This window comes from Cottoperca gobio, chromosome 4 (assembly GCF_900634415.1).
Source record: "Cottoperca gobio chromosome 4, fCotGob3.1, whole genome shotgun sequence".
NCBI lineage: Eukaryota > Metazoa > Chordata > Actinopteri > Perciformes > Bovichtidae > Cottoperca > Cottoperca gobio.
In genome coordinates this window covers 8,165,407-8,181,886 of record NC_041358.1, presented here as the reverse complement: position 1 = coordinate 8,181,886, position 16,480 = coordinate 8,165,407, and the positions used below count along the sequence as shown (strand labels likewise).

The 16,480-nt window shown below is 45.2% G+C and overlaps 1 protein-coding gene across 1 annotated transcript in view; it reads left to right on the top strand.

The window, feature by feature from the left end:
* The first annotated feature begins 3,377 nt into the window (after nt 1–3,377).
* Nucleotides 3,378–16,480, top strand: part of zc3h3 (zinc finger CCCH-type containing 3) — a 60,375-nt gene continuing 47,272 nt past the window's right edge. The window contains exons 1-3 of the mRNA XM_029430316.1: nt 3,378–3,444; nt 4,723–6,229; nt 6,423–6,595. Coding sequence (XP_029286176.1) covers nt 3,399–3,444; nt 4,723–6,229; nt 6,423–6,595 — 1,726 coding nt within the window. The 5' untranslated portion in view covers nt 3,378–3,398. The remainder of the gene's footprint in view (nt 3,445–4,722; nt 6,230–6,422; nt 6,596–16,480) is intronic.

The window sequence follows — 16,480 nt, the reverse complement described above, 5'->3', positions numbered from 1 at the left end:
ACATGGGTGGCAGTGATGGTCAGGGACCTCGACGGACCAGACCCGGGCAGCAGAGGCTGGCTCTGGGGACGTGGAACGTCACCTCTCTGTGGGGGAAGGAGCCGGAACTAGTGCGGGAGGTGGATCGCTACCAGTTGGATCTGGTGGGGCTTACCTCCACGCACAGTCTTGGCTCTGGAACCGTACTCCTGGATAGGGGTTGGACTCTATTCTTCTCCGGAGTTGCCCAAGGTGTGAGGCGTCGGGCCGGGGTGGGGATACTCACTAGCCCCCGGCTGAGCGCCGCTACGTTGGAGTTTATCCCGGTGGACGAGAGGGTCGCCTCCCTACGCCTTCGGGTTATGGGGGGGAAAACTCTGACTGTTGTTTGTGCCTATGCCCCAAACCGCAGTTCTGAGTATTCGGCCTTCTTGGAGACCCTGAATGGAGCCCTGCAGGGGGCTCCAGTAGGGGACTCCGTAGTCTTGCTGGGAGACTTCAACGCACACGTGGGAAACGATGGAGACACCTGGAGAGGCGTGATTGGGAGGAAGGGCCTCCCTGATCTAAACCCGAACGGTCGTTTGTTGTTGGACTTCTGTGCTAGCCATGGAATGGCCATAACAAACACCATGTTCGAACATAAGGATGCTCATAAGTGCACGTGGTACCAGAGCACCCTAGGCCAAAGGTCAATGATCGATTTCGTAATCGTATCATCTGACCTGAGGCCGCATGTTTTGGACACTCGGGTGAAGAGAGGGGCGGAGCTGTCGACTGATCACCATCTGGTGGTGAGTTGGATCAAGGGGTGGGGGAAGACTCTGGACAGACCTGGTAAACCCAAACGGGTAGTGCGGGTGAACTGGGAACGTCTGGAGGAAGCCCCTGTCCTGGGGATCTTTAACTCACACCTCCGGCGGAGCTTTTCAGCCATCCCTGTGGAGGTTGGGGGCATTGAACCTGAGTGGGCGATGTTCAAAACCTCTATTGCTGAAGCTGCGGTGATGAGCTGTGGTCTCAAGGTCTTAGGTGCCTCAAGGGGCGGTAACCCTCGAACACCGTGGTGGACCCCGGTGGTCAGGGAAGCCGTCCGACTGAAGAAGTAGTCCTTCCGGGTTATGTTATCCGGGAGGACTCCGGAAACAGTTGCAGGGTATCGAAGGACTAGAAGGGCGGCAGCTTCTGCCGTGTCAGAGGCAAAGCAGCGGGTGTGGGAGAAGTTCGGAGAAGCTATGGAGAAGGACTTTCGATCGGCACCAAGGTGCTTCTGGAAAACCATCCGGCACCTCAGGAGGGGGAAGCGAGGAACCATCCAAGCTGTGTACAGCAAGGGTGGGACCCTGCTGACTTCAACTGAGAAGGTTATCGGCCGGTGGAAGGAGCACTTTGAGGAACTCCTGAATCCGACTAACACGCCCTCTATGGTTGAGGCAGAGCTGGAAGCTGATGGGGGATCATCGTCAATTTCCCTGATGGAAGTCACTGAGGTAGTCAAACAACTCCACAGTGGCAAAGCCGCAGGGGTTGATGAGATCCGTCCAGATATGCTGAAGGCTTTGGGTGTTGAGGGGCTGTCTTGGTTGACACTGCCTCGTCAACATTGCGTGGAAGTCTGGGACAGTGCCTAGGGGTTGGCAGACCGGGGTGGTAGTTCCCCTATTTAAAAAGGGGGACCAGAGAGTGTGTGCCAACTACAGGGGTATCACACTTCTCAGCCTCCCTGGTAAAGTCTACTCCAAGGTACTGGAAAGGAGGGTTCGGCCGGTAGTCGAACCTCTGATTGAAGAGGAACAATGCGGATTCCGTCCTGGTCGTGGAATAACGGACCAACTCTTCACTCTCGCAAGGATCCTGGAGGGGGCCTGGGAGTATGCCCATCCGGTCTACATGTGTTTTGTGGATCTGGAGAAGGCGTATGACCGGGTCCCCCGGGTGATACTGTGGGAGGTGCTGCGGGAGTATGGGGTGAGGGGGTCACTTTTGAGGGCCATCCAATCCCTGTACGCCCAAAGCGAGAGTTGTGTCCGGATACTCGGCAGTAAGTCGGACTCGTTTCCCGTGAATGTTGGCCTCCGCCAGGGCTGCGCTTTATCACCAATCCTGTTCGTGATTTTCATGGATAGGATATCGAGGCGTAGTCGTGGAGGAGAGGGGTTACAGTTCGGTGACCTGAGGATCTCATCGCTGCTCTTTGCAGATGATGTGGTCCTTATGGCATCATCGGTCTGTGACCTTCAACAGTCACTGGATCGGTTCGCAGCCGAGTGTGAAGCGGTTGGGATGAGGATCAACACCTCCAAATCTGAGGCCATGGCTCTCAGCAGGAAACCGGTGGATTGCCTACTCCGGGTAGGGAATGAGCCATTACCCCAAGTGAAGTACCTCGGGGTCTTGTTCGCGAGTGAGGGGACAATGGAGCGAGAGATTGGCCGGAGAATCGGAGCAGCGGGGGCGGTATTACAGTCACTTTTCCGCACCGTTGTGACGAAAAGAGAGCTGAGCCAGAAGGCAAAGCTCTCAATCTACCGGTCGATCTTCGTTCCTACCCTCACCTATGGTCATGAAGGCTGGGTCATGACCGAAAGAACGAGATCACGGGTACAAGCGGCCGAAATGGGTTTTCTCAGACGGGTGGCTGGCGTCTCCCTTAGAGATAGGGTGAGAAGCTCAGCCATCCGTGAGAGACTCGGAGTAGAGCCGCTGCTCCTTTACGTTGAAAGGAGCCAGTTGAGGTGGTTCGGGCATCTAGTAAGGATGCCACCTGGGCGCCTCCCTAGGGAGGTGTTCCAGGCACGTCCAGCTGGGAGGAGACCCCGGGGAAGACCCAGGACTCGGTGGAGAGATTATATCTCCTCACTGGCCTGGGAATGCCTCGGGATCCCCCAGTCGGAGCTGGAGGATGTGGCCCGGAGAAGGGAAGATTGGGGTTCCTTACTGGAGCTGCTGCCCCCGCGACCCGATCCCGGATAAGCGGTAGACGATGGATGGATGGATGGATCATTTGTGATGAAAAATGGCATTTGGGGAAATTATTTGGAAAAATGTGAAATGGAAAAACAACCTTTTAAAATAAAAATGACCTGTTAACACTTTACAAATGGGGGCTATTTTGTGTTTTATTTTGTTGTTAATTATTGATGATTGATTCTTTCATAATGTCTTGTTGCTGTAACTACTATTTTAAACTTTGAGTCTCCATAAAATCCTGCCAATTATTCCTGTCAAATAAAATCAGAGACAATTTTGCGGCATACACTGACACTCATCAATGAAAATTCCACCTGTAAAACAAGACTGAGGGCTGAGAAAGCTCTTTATTCCGGGCTGAACACGTTCCGTGATTGGACGGTATAAAAAACATCATCCGCAGGGGCCTATTCGTCGCAATTTGATGACGAAGGAATTCAGTTGTAAACATGGAGGAGAGAGAAGCACTGAAGAGGCAAATTGAACTTCTACAAAGTAAATCTCCCTATTTAAACGTGGGCAGCTTGTTTGGTAGCAGGCGGGTTAGAAAACAGTTTTTATTTGTTGCGTCCTTTAAGTTCAGAGCTGTCGTGTGGATGTGTGGCGTTTTAAAGTATTTAATATTGAAAGTTAACCGTTAGCTTAGCCTCAAGTTTAAATTAGCCACACGTCTAAGAAGAGACGTTGGTGCCTTTTATTATTTTTGCTATATACTATACATTATTATATGATCTACCCTTCATAATATACTGCAATTAGATATACATAGCGTTAGCTAGGTTGCTAATATATTGTAGTTAGCTGTTTTTGTTGTGTCAACAGGTTAGTTTAGTTAATTATTTAATTATAGTTATTAACGGTAACGGTCGGTTGACGTTGCTAACAAACGTTCCAGAAATAAAAACATCGATTTTCAACTTAACGTTACATCTGGTGGTATTTAGCTCACCCTATATGTCTCGGTAACGAGGACACAATATTTGTGAGTGACAAATGAAACTGAAAACCAACACAAAGTGTAAAGTGTTTGTCCACTACAATCCGCCAGAACAGCATCGATGCTCCTGAGCACACATTATACATGAGCCTGTAACTATGGAGACATTAACAACGTTCTTCCGAAATACATTTCCTCATTTGGTGTTGGTGGTGGGGAAAGACGAAGTCTCATTTGTCTCTCCAATATCTCCCACAGGCTTGTATAGCACAGTGGAGCAGAGCTGTCATTAACTAGAGGGCCAGTTATTGCTTAGTTAGTGAATAATAAATACAAAAAAGGTACACCAACAGCTTGTAACAGGCTAAAATACATTTTGTTTAACAGAACTTATGAATACATATCTCATATCTGTTAGTACCAACTCCAAGGCGATAACACCTCTGACCTGATGGACACAAATTAAACTTTCTGTGGAGGCTGCGGTTTTCTTCCATCAGGATGTTTTATTTTTTACCTCCCTCGGGTGTGTCCTAAGCAAACATTTTCATTCATATTCATTCTTATCAAACCTGTTGGGGATTCATTGTGCCCTGTATGGAAGCATCTGGATTTTTTAGATATCTCCAGTCACTTGTTCAGGTTTTTCCTTAAAATTTTAACCTGTCTTCCATCCCAATAAGAACTGTTGACAGCATGTTGTGTGGATTATCCAGAGTAACAGGGACACTGTTGTTGTATGAGACTTTTTTTTGTCCATATACTAAATTCCTTTAATCTTCAAACTAAACCAAAACTATCTATATGACTAAATGCCTCTATTTTCAAATTCCCAGATCTCATCAATACACATAAGAGTGTCCATGGCGACACCCCATTTGCAAGAGATGAGCAAATGCATTCAGAAGCTCCAACATCAGCCAGAGGAAGAGATCACAGCACATCTGTCATCAATCCTGACGGCTCCAGAGGGAGAGTGTATGCTCCTCAGAGCCATGGAGGTTGGAGGAAAACATACTCGCTGAGCAACAAGAACCCCCAGTCCTCTGTTGGACACCCCTCAGCTTCTACCTCCTCTTCTGTTCGTCAGTCCAGTTTCCACAGTATATCTCACAGCACCTTACTGCCCAGCCACAGCAGAGGAGAAGAGAGTGACAGAATCACAACTGCCACTTTGTCATCAGGGATCCCTCAACAGAAGAGAAAGGTGCTCATAAACAGTATCACAGGAGGAGTTGCAACAGAAAAACCCCCCACAGAAACTCTTTGTAAAACAGGAGTAGCTCTGTGTCAGCATGAAGATAAAAAAGAGTATTTCGGCTCAACAGGCACTAGTGTGCAACATGAAACGCTTCGCAGGCAAACTCGAGAACTTCAGCAGAGGAATGAAAGCAGGCATGTCGTCGTGCCAGAAAAGAAGGTCGGTGGTTCTTCAGAAGTGCCATCTCCAGTTATGGCCAACACCTCGACCGGTTTGCAGAGCATCCCTCAAGCAAAGATCAAACCTTCCCTGATGAGCAAAACCAGCACTGAGACCAAACCAACTATTACTACGACAACTCCAGCGACTCTCACAACTGCTAATACCATAGCACCTCTCTCTGCTCTGTCTAAAGTAGCCAAACAACCTTCCGTAAACCCCACATCTCACACCAGCCAGAGCCAAGTCGGTGCATCTTTTTTGAAAAAATCCAAGTTCACTTGGATAAAGAGCCAGAAGGTGGGAGGAGTGGAGCCGAAACAAGCTAGCTCCATCCCCTCACCCAAAGGCAAAGCTGTTGCCCCAACGTCAGTCTCAAAAGCTGGAGTTGCCAGTGGAAGCTCCCCCTCATTCGCACTCGGTAAGAAAACGCCTGCCAAGAAGTTACCTCGAAAGCTGAGCTCAGTCAATGTCGCCCCCAAGACCTCTAAGTACAAATGGGTGTCCTCCTCTGCTGGAGCACAAGCTAAAATCACTCGAAAGTCACTATCGCCCAAAGCCCTGTTTCTCTCCCAGAGAGCTCTGGAGAAGGGAGAGGCTACCAAGAAACTCAGAGCAGCCGCCACTCCCTCTTCTAAGATAAAAAAGGGAATTGCCGGTTCCTCTCCCAACTCCTCGCTGAGTAGCCGTTACCGATGGAAGGCTGGAGGCTGGAGTACCTCTGCGGCAGTGACGGGAGGGGCAACAGCGGCCCACCGTAGATCTGTCTTCTACTGGACGTCAGAAAAAAGCAACAAAGGAGTGAAAGGAGCGCTTGTTGTTTCCCCGTCTGTAGCCCAACGAACCTCCCTCATGCCATCCTCCTCCCCTGGTGGGTTCAAGCTACGCAGCAGGATGAAAATCATTAGGAAGTCTCCCTCTAGGTGAGTAATGGTACCATTCACTTTATCTCTACTTTAAATGTTGTAGTGCAACAACTTTTGCCAGAGGGTGGCAGCAAAGTATGACAGAATACTTAAATGAAATAGATTTTTCTCAATATCATTTGCTTATTAGTAGCCTCTAATGTATTACTGATCACGCTGTTCTCCTCTGCCGTCTGTCCTGTGACCACAGTGGAGGTGGTCCAGAGAAGGGGACCAGCCCATCCGCAGTGAAGTACTCCCCACGGGGTCGGATGCACAGCTACACCAGGAGTCCCGTTGGAGTTAGGAGGACGCCCTCCAGGGAGCTTGTGTCTTTTGGCCGACACAAGTTGAGGCGGCTCTCCCCCACCTTATCAAGGACGGGTAAGAAGCACACACTTCAGACTTTAGACCATAGTGTGTGTATGGTGTTGTTGAGTTTTGTTCCGCTCAATTTCATGAAGAACATTTATTCTACACAGTTTTTCTGTCAAATGCTCAAACATGACAAGTAACATTCCACGGTTAAGAAGGAACATATCTGACTACAGCAACTGTGTGTCTCTGGTCTTTTAAATTTTCATTTTTGGGCTTTTTATGCCTTTAATGACAGAGAGAGAAGTGTAGATAGTGAAAGGGGGAGAGAGAGAGAAGGGGAACGACATACAGCAAATGGTCACGGTGGCCACTCGAACCACGGGTCGCTGTGGCAAGGACTCAGTATTTGCATATTGGTCGCCTCTGCTACCGGGACGCCCTGTCTCTGGTCTTTTAAATAGAAATGTTGGAACTATGTAATCATCTTTTTAATATTCCTTCTCCTCTTACTCACTTACAAGCATGGGGATCTCACCCAACCATACAGTAAGACCAACAGAAGCTTAACCTTCCAGATAGGTTTGAGTTCTCAGTCACTCCTTAGTTGATAAGAATTACACTCGATGGCTATTTGGTGGCGCTATGACAACTCGTTTTAGCCAATAACTCACCAACTGTCTATCACCCATCCAAAAACCTTACATCCCAATACACTTCTCAAGTGCTGTAGGATCTCCTGACATGTCCACCAAAGTGGGGCCATAGTAGTCACAATTAGTGATTAGTAAATGAGTTATTAGTATTTGCAATTGGTATTTATGTTAACTGATGATTCTGCCCAACTGGCAGGTCTGTTGTTTCTGTAGTGGCACAAAATCATCAACGTGCTTCGTCTTATTTTTGGTATTCTGCTACTTACTTTACGCCAGGGGTCACTAACTGGCGGACCGCGGTCCGAGTCCGGACCCAGACGCCAACCAATCCGGACCCGGACCTACAATCAATAAATTATTAAGGGATTTTCAATTTTGACGGGACGCTTCTATTTTAACCGGTGCAGCTTTTCTCGTATTTACGGCACTGGTTTAGCAGTTCAGGAAACTCACAGACCAATTGCTTGCGAGTTAAGCCATCCCACGTGATGCTACTCAGCCAATCAAATCTGTGCATTCCAGGCGGCAAAAATTGCGACTCTGAATACAGACAGATGAGAGGCGCGTGACAGACGGAAAGACGAGTTAGCGATACAGGGAGAGAAGACGGAGAAAGGGAGAGAAACACAGACGAAGAGACGAGTGAGCGGCAGATAGGGAGAGAACAATAACTACTCATGGCGCTCTCCAAGAAGAGAAAAGTCAACAGAGCTTTCAACCCAGAATGGACTCATTCATGTTCATCCTTCCCACTGGAGCACAACACCAGCGTCTCATATGCTCAGAGACCGTGGTGCTCATTAACAGTAGTGATGTGAAACGCCACTATGAGACAAAGCACAACGTTTTGATCAAACAAACCCTCTCAAGTCTGAACTGAGGGCACAGAACATAAGCACTCAGAGCCCAATGTGATTTTGATTTGTGACAAGATAAAGCAGATGGGACACCTGTCAGCATCATCAGCCACAGAGAACAGTTTAACTCAGGATGTGCTAGTCTGGGTTAAACTGTTCAAGTGTTAAGATGTAAAGACTGATTTATTCTAACATTGGTTGAGAGTTAAATCAAGATGTGAAACAGTTAAAGAAAAAGGGAAACTCAAGCTGCTGCTACACTTTATTTTATTGTTCTAAAATGAAGCACTTTATTTTAAGATGCACAAAAGCTATTTTATTTATTTTCTAAATTGTATTTTTAAATGAAGCCCAAGAAGAACACTATACATATCTACAGATATATATATATCTGTATAGTTCAATGTTAAGTGACAATAAATATAGTCTAAATGTTTTTAAACTGTACTTTCTTTATTAGATTAGACAGTCAGTTGTTGATGACGTGCAGACGTTGATACAGCTACTAGGCTACTTCAATATATCTCACACTAATTCATAACGCAAGTTAGACATTATGATGCTCCGGACCTTTGCTCACAAAAGTTTTCTCTAACTGGACCTTTTAGAAATGTAGTTGAATAAACCTGCTTTATGCTATTTGTAAAGTTTTTGTGCTCTGTTTTGAATTTTTTTTTAAATCTTTCTCCGTGTGATTTGGCATTTCTCTCTTAAAAAACAAAGAAAGATTCTGATCAGCTTCGGTGTCCTCACATCTTTCTTTCATCTTCCAGATGACAGGATCATATGCATGACTTGTTCCATATTTCTATTAGATTGATGTTCATTTTCTCTCTTAGTCAACCTCATAGCTGCCAACCCCGAAACATCCCCATGTCTCGATGTGTTTAATGTATCAAAGTAGGCGCAGAAGATTTCACACAGTTCGTGGCTGATGTGCCATCAGAGCTCTTTGGGTTGAACAAAGAGTCTTTTGAACAATATTTCTTACCTTGATAGCGTTTTTTCTTCCAGTGAATTGAACCCACTAAGACATTTTCTGTGAATTCTCACCTGGTACTTTGCGTCTTAATGTATCGCCTTTTGTTAACTTAATTTTCTTTCTACTTTGGCCTCATGTGTCCTTTCAGTGCGTGTGTCAGTTCAGCTGTTCTCAGACCACTACATACTAGTACAATACAGTATGTACTACTGTATATACTTATTGTTGTAGTACATTCGTTCACCAGAAATCACTGTATTTTACCATTTTGTAAAAGAAGGATTTTATAAAGATTTAAGGGTATTTTTTTCTTGTGCTATTTCTACCTCCATCCGCAATTCATTTTATCTGCACCGTTTCCCTTTGTGTGACAATCATGTAAGTCAAAAGCACACACAAAATCTACATAAAGATATATTTTCAGTGTGAACACATCACAGACAGCAGCTGTTATTACAGCGATCTCCAGTAGAGGGCAGCAGCTAACATCCATTTGCTCCTTGTTGGGGCTTTGTGTTGCTGGCTGTCACTAGAGAGGCTTACAGGCACACTGTAAGATGAGGAGGAGGAGGAGGGGGGTTAATTGATTGCCCAATTCAGCCGTGATGGCGAACAAGTGCCGATAGCGGGTAATTTGCAGAGGTGGAGGCAGGAAGCGCCACCGCTATCAAGCCCTGGCACCGCTCTCCCTCCAGTAGATAAAAAGGAGCTAATGCATAATTATCCTTTTGCAAATTGGATTGTTTTAACGAACTGTAGAATATAGGCCTAACCTGATGGAAAGCAATCATTGTTTTTACAGCCCCCTCCCTCCTTCCCTCCCTCCCTCCCCCTCTCCCTCCTCTTGCCCCTCCAACCCTCCGGTCATTCTGCGTGTACCCTACACGCCTCATGCCCATCTTGGTGTAATCTCCCATACTCAATGAAGTCAGAAGACATTAGAAAAGCCATCACTATTAACATTAGGCTTTATTCGTCCCCATGGCTCTGCGTCTATCAGTCTGCTTCTCCTTTTCTGATTCTTTAACTTTATTTGTGCGTCCTTTCTCACACCACTTACACCCTTTCCCCATTCCCCTTCCTCTCTCAATAATTTCTCCATGTCACGTGGAGACCCTGAATGGCCTACAGCAGGAAAACATGCATCTCTAATTAAAGATGGGGATTCAGAATCAGAGACACGGGAAAGGTGGAGCAGGGGCGAGTGCTGAGGAAGATGGAGTGAGGAAAGCTGCTCGCAGCCGTCTGTGCCTCCGATAAGAGCCGCTAATAAAGCACAAATTGAATTACTAATGATGGGAAGCAGAGTCCCTATAGATGAGCCCGTTAAAATTCCAACCTTATGACCACTCACACATGCATGATAATACACTCGCAAACAATGTTTCTTAATTTCCTCTTCAATGGCCAGCTTTAGCCTCTCCTCTCTTAGGGGGCGGCCGTTTTCTGAGGTGCTTGTTTATCTGTGGTTTAATTTAAAGAGGACATAAACCTAAGTAAGCCGTTAGGGCTGGAATGAATCGAGAGTTGCATGTGAACGTATACATCTATATGTGTGTGTGTGTGTGTGTGTGTGTGTGTGTGTGTGCCTGCATGTGCCCGGAGACAGCCATGTAGCCCAGATAATCTAATAAAGCAGATAAATGTCAGGAGCGGACGGACCACAGAGAGGAAGAGTGCTGAGCCGTGCGGCTTCAGGCCCCTTGTGACAGGCTTCTGGAGCGTTTTAGGTCTCTATCTCACTCCAGTTTCTTCCCTCCCTCACCATCTCTCATCCGGTCTCACTCGGTCTTTTTCCTCTCTGTAGCTGTCTTCACCGTTCTGCTAATATGCCTTGTGACTTTTTAAGCCCAGTACTGCATATCACTTTGCAGACTGCAGGCATTTTCTGTATAATCTTATTCTGCGTCTGAACTTTAATGTCATGAGAGTTCATCTGAATTAATAAATCACTTTCTGGAAAATAACATTTGAAGAGCTAATGCAGCAAAATCATCATACAATTATTAGTTGCTGTTTATGAAATGTCACAGTGTGGCGCGTTATAACTCCTGGATGCAACGATTATATTCAATGAAACGTCAGTAAATAGTGAAAATGCCGACTAAAACCTTTTGAAAAACGTGACATCATATGTTTTGTTTGTCCAACTGTACACAATCTAAGTGAAGTTAAACGCACATAAGACAAAGGAAAGCAGCAAATCCTCACATTTGAGGGACGGGGGTATTAATGCTCACAGTCAGAGGGTATGTAGGGTGTCGTTGACGGTTAATTCCGATTAACTTGATTAACCAACTAACTGTTTCAGTTCTTTAGGGATCAGTAACAGCTGAAGGGGGATCAGCTCCTATTTACAAAATACATTGAATCCAACACAGACTTTACATAATGTTGGAGATTGACCTAAAACAACAGAAGTAGCCACAGCTTTACAGCTGACTTTTTACAGGGCAACTTGTGTCGCATTTCCTCTGGGCGCTCACCGTGCGTGCGTGCGTGCGTGGCGCGGGGAGATTGCGTGCGCGGCGCAGTTTCTATTTAGCTCTCCCCTCTCCTTTCTTCCGCTCTGTAAGTGTGTGCGCACGTGTGTGTGTGTGTGTGTGTGTGTGTGTGTGTGTCAGCTGCGAAGCCCCGCCCTTCGTAAAACGGAGCGAAGGAGAGAATGTGACAGTACAAACTGAAACGTGCACATAAATGAGATCAATAGCGTAAGAGTTTAGTTCATTTAATAAAAGAGCACCTGTCAGTGTGAAAAGTGAGTTGTGAATAAAAAATATATTTATTTATTTTATTCGAGAAAAAAAACAAAAAACGCCTTGAATTTGAGGCAGGGCGCTGGGCTCCGGGTCCAGGTCACATCCAGAAACTGCACACCGGACCATGTTTGCTCTCAGAACTTTCACTATGCTAATGCTAACTCTTGCTCTCCGACAAGTCTCGGACAACTCTTTGCCGATGTTGTGTTGAATCAATATATGATATGATAATATGATTCCCCGGAGTATGTTTGAATCTCAGATTTTTCGGAAGTGCACAGACACCTCCCCCTTCAGCAGATGAATGTAAAAGCACCTAGTGACTAACTTTGCACAGATACAAGTCTCTATAGTCAAAGTCACACATTTAAAGGGACATACACATGCGATAAACACATGTTTGAGATGTCTGTATCTTTAACTGATGACGTTGAGATGTTAAGACTAAAGGTTAAATGATCGTTGGTGTGGTAACTTTGTAAAAATCCTGTCTCTGCTTTGGTGTCTCATGCATATTAAGACTCATGGAGTTATTACTCAAACCGGACCTGTGTGGTATTGTTTATCTTCCTTCAGTTCCCTGCGGCTACACAGCATCAACAATGCACACTCATTGTGTAGTTTTAATGCAGCGCTGTTTTCAGTCTAACTGTAGCCTAACTCTCTCTTGTTACAGAGTTAATATTTAGAAGGGTGTGTATCCATTGGCTACTTGAGTTTTACTGCTCAGCGTCACACACACACACGCACACGCACACACACGCACACACACACGCACACACACGCACACACAGTTGTGTTTGTTGGCTCTCTTACAGTGGCAGTGATGCCACCTTTGCTCTCAGCATCAGCTTACCAACATGCCCACCCCCCACCCCCACCCCCTGATACCATGGGACCATTACCACCACAAAGGAATCCCCCCCCCCTTCTGGGATCCTGTTACCGTGCCTACAGTGATCCCATTTATTTCACCCATAAATCATATGTGGCTCTGCATCGGGGTCCTGCCCGCGCTGACATTTCCCACTTTCTCCAGCGACGTGCATGTGCACACTACTGTATGTACAGACGCATGCAGACACAGATGAAATGCTATCATCAAACAAGGGGCTTCACCGTGCTGTGTAATAATTTGAGGAGCTAATAAACCATTTTTACAAATGTCCACTATTTTAGTATCCCATTAGAAAGTTGCACTTAAAGAAAATTTAGATTTGCCTGCTTTAAAACCAACTTCCATCTAAAGTAATTTGCTGATTGCAGCTTCTCTAAATAAATAAATAAAAAAGACGGCAGTGATGTGTTGATACTGAAAAGCAACACACACCTGAAGCATCAAACATTTTTAATGTCGTTGAGCTGGTTGTAGCGCGTCCATGCCAACGCTGTGGCACCTTTGCACTTAAACGCTTCAGAAAAAAGGCAACTTTTACATTTTCTCCTACAAATAGGGAAACTTAACTGAAGCCCAACATACTCGGGCCGCTTTCTGGTTTATTGCATTATCTCTAAAGTTGCTTGTTTATGTAAAACAACTTGCCAAACATCTAATAGAACAGCTCACCAAACGTCACACTTGTGTTTGTCAGTCCACTGCAGCAGAAGTTTACCATCCTTGTTCTGAATAAACTAAAAATGACCATCTGGCCATTTTCTCCACACACCGCTGATGGAGTTTGGGCCCAACCTTGACATTTTTGATTGGTTCAAGAAATGCAAAAATTCAGACATGACTAGAGAGTAGAGCATTATTAAACATGGAGAGGAGTTATGTTTTACCCAAACCTTTTTAATGTTCAGGACTTAAACATTTTGAATGAACAATTAACAAAGTGCATTGAAATGAACATTTGATTGAGCTGCTGCTCTTGCACACGACAGCCTCACAGTTTATATCGGGAGTTGTCTCAATGCTCTCCTTGTGTTGTGTTGGTGTTCGCTCCGTCTTGATTACAACACTGCTAATCTGCTTCTTAGAATATTATCAGTAGGTTATTATTTATATGCTTCCAAGTTCTTCAACCTCCCCCCCCCTCTGTTTGTTAGTGGATAAACCTTGTAAAGAGCAATGTTTCTTTGACCTACAGACATTACATTTTTGATATTATGTCAAAAAATCGTACCGTTACACTCTTACAGCCCAGTCTGTCAGCACGACACACGCTTGTTTATTTTTGTTTGTTTCTTTGCATCACTCTCTGGTTCACACTTGCTCCAGTTTCTCCCACTTTTCCTTGACACCACAGCCACTTGTCTGGCACTCTACTCTCACACACACACACACACACGCACACACAGCTTATACACTGTTTATTTGTTTGGTTGGACATCACAGCACACAGCAGGTGTTGCTATGTGCATACTGGAAGCGTTACACTATATCTAACGTACGTGTATGCTGATCTTTCTCAGAACCTTTTATTGGTGAAATGATTTTAATAGTTTGTTTGTGAGTGTGTATGATTCTCCCATCAGCTGCTTTTCTACATACCGTTCTCTGAATGCCATTCTCCGGTGCTCCCATAGTATTATCAGTTGAACGACACATACACACATTTGCACCGTGTGGACCTTAACCAAATGCTCTCACACACACACACACGCACTGACGCACACACTGGCATTCTGCTCATTCCTCTTCACTTTCTCAGGCTCTCTGTGTCGAACAGGTGGACCTCTGTCTTCTCTCTCTGTCTGTGAAGTTGCTTCTCTTCTTTTCTCTTTATATCTGTCACCATTCGTCTCACACGCTCTGCACGACACATGCGCCCACACACACATGCAAACCAATCACACATCCAGAATTGTTGCATTACCGTAATGATTTAGGCAGAAAGTTCTGTTGCCACTGCAGGCGGAGTAGGAGAGCTACAAAAGTCCTTTTTCTTTTTTCTTGTTTTTCGGTTTATGTTTTCGGATTTAGCAGGAAAAAGTAGCTTCAGCCTTGCATTTATCTTAGTGCCTGCTATAAATATTATGGCTATTCGGTTGCGTCAATGATTCAGTTTCTGATGTTAGATGGTGTCTTGTGCACGGGCTCAGTATAGCTCTCTGCCACGGTGCACAGTAACATTTGGCATTTTGATTAACCTCTCAGGACCCAGGGAGCTGTGCAGGCCGGTGATCAGACCCCTGTACCTACAGTATGTCCACATGAGTAACTCCTACCCCTGAGTGTTGTAAAACCCCTCCTCCTTCCACGGACTCTCATCAAACTGTCAACTGGCCATTAAAGTTCGGACTCCTTGGAGATGAACATGCAGATGGACCTCGCTTGGCCTCGAGGACACACAAAGAGTTGCGACCTCACTAAACCTGCTCAAATGACTGGATAACTTAAAATACGTTTCAAATTGCTCAAAAGGTTTTATACTTTTCCTTTATGAATTACCAGTCATAATTAGACTTGATTTATTTAAGCTAAGATTAGTTCTAGTCACAGTTCAGCAAAAATCAGAGCTTTGTTGCTCAATTAAGAACTGATTTCCATTTAGTAAATCCAAGTTGAATCAATACGGAGATGCTTGCTTACCCAAATTTCAATAAATGGATACATTTGCGTGCTGTCGGGACGCAGCAAGTAGGCTATACAAGAGCTGCTTTATTCCTTAACGAGACATTACTTTGTTTGCTAGCTAGCTAAAAATTCAGCTAATTAGCCTAACATTACTCGTGATGGCTTGACGGAGAAGCTCTAATTTCTACTCCTTTTGACAGAAAACATGTTGGCCGGATGAATGGAGCAACATTAAACGCAATTGGGTCGAGTTTGTCCCTTAACTTTCTTCCATTTTGCTCAATCAATGTCAATATGGGAGCCATTTAAACCTTAAGTGTAAGCTTAAAGTTAATACTGGATCACATTAAAATTGCTCCAAGATTAGCTCAGAGTGGCGTTTGCCATCGCGCATGGGGATTTTTTTATGTTACGCATCTATGGGGGGGAGGGGGCGGATGATGATGATGATGAGCGGCATGTGTTGAAATGTGTCATCAATACTATTGAGTCCAGAAACTTTAGCCTGAGATTACTGTGACTCCTTCCCAGTTAAGGAGGTCAATGTTTTCTTGGTATCTAGAGGAGTGGCCCATGTGCCAGGCTGTCTGGATAAATCAGAAACCTAACAGGACGCAGGCAGAGCTTTACTAATTATTTGAGAACACATGGCAGGCAAAGTGTCATTTATTGGTAAATCGGTTTGTTGGGGTTGGGGGGGGGTATTGCCATCTTTATCTATAGGGGTTTGAATCTTAATGATAATTGATCTTTCCAGTATTTCTGCATAAACTGTGGTGTTTAATTCACCCAGTTCAAGTAATGATTAAAATCAGGAAAAGTCCCCAAAGTTGAAAATACACTAAACTCAACATTCATGGAGCAAAGTCTGAACTCTGTTTGTTCTTGCACTGTGTCTGTAATTATATTAATGAGTGTGTATTAGCCCTGTGTGGTTTTGGTCTTTTTGTTTTACATAGAGCTGGTAACAGGGAGGGGAAAGTAAGAGGCCATTAGGAGCTGCTACATAAATCTTCACCTTTTGTCAGCTGGAGAGCGTGCCCATATCGTTTCCCGGCCCCTCACCCTCATGTACCCCCGGCCCTATGACAGTAACCTTATCTCCCCCAGCTCTCCTCCATATGTCTGCACACACTCAAGTGATTCCATAATAATCATCGGGGGTTCGCCGTTTACGTGG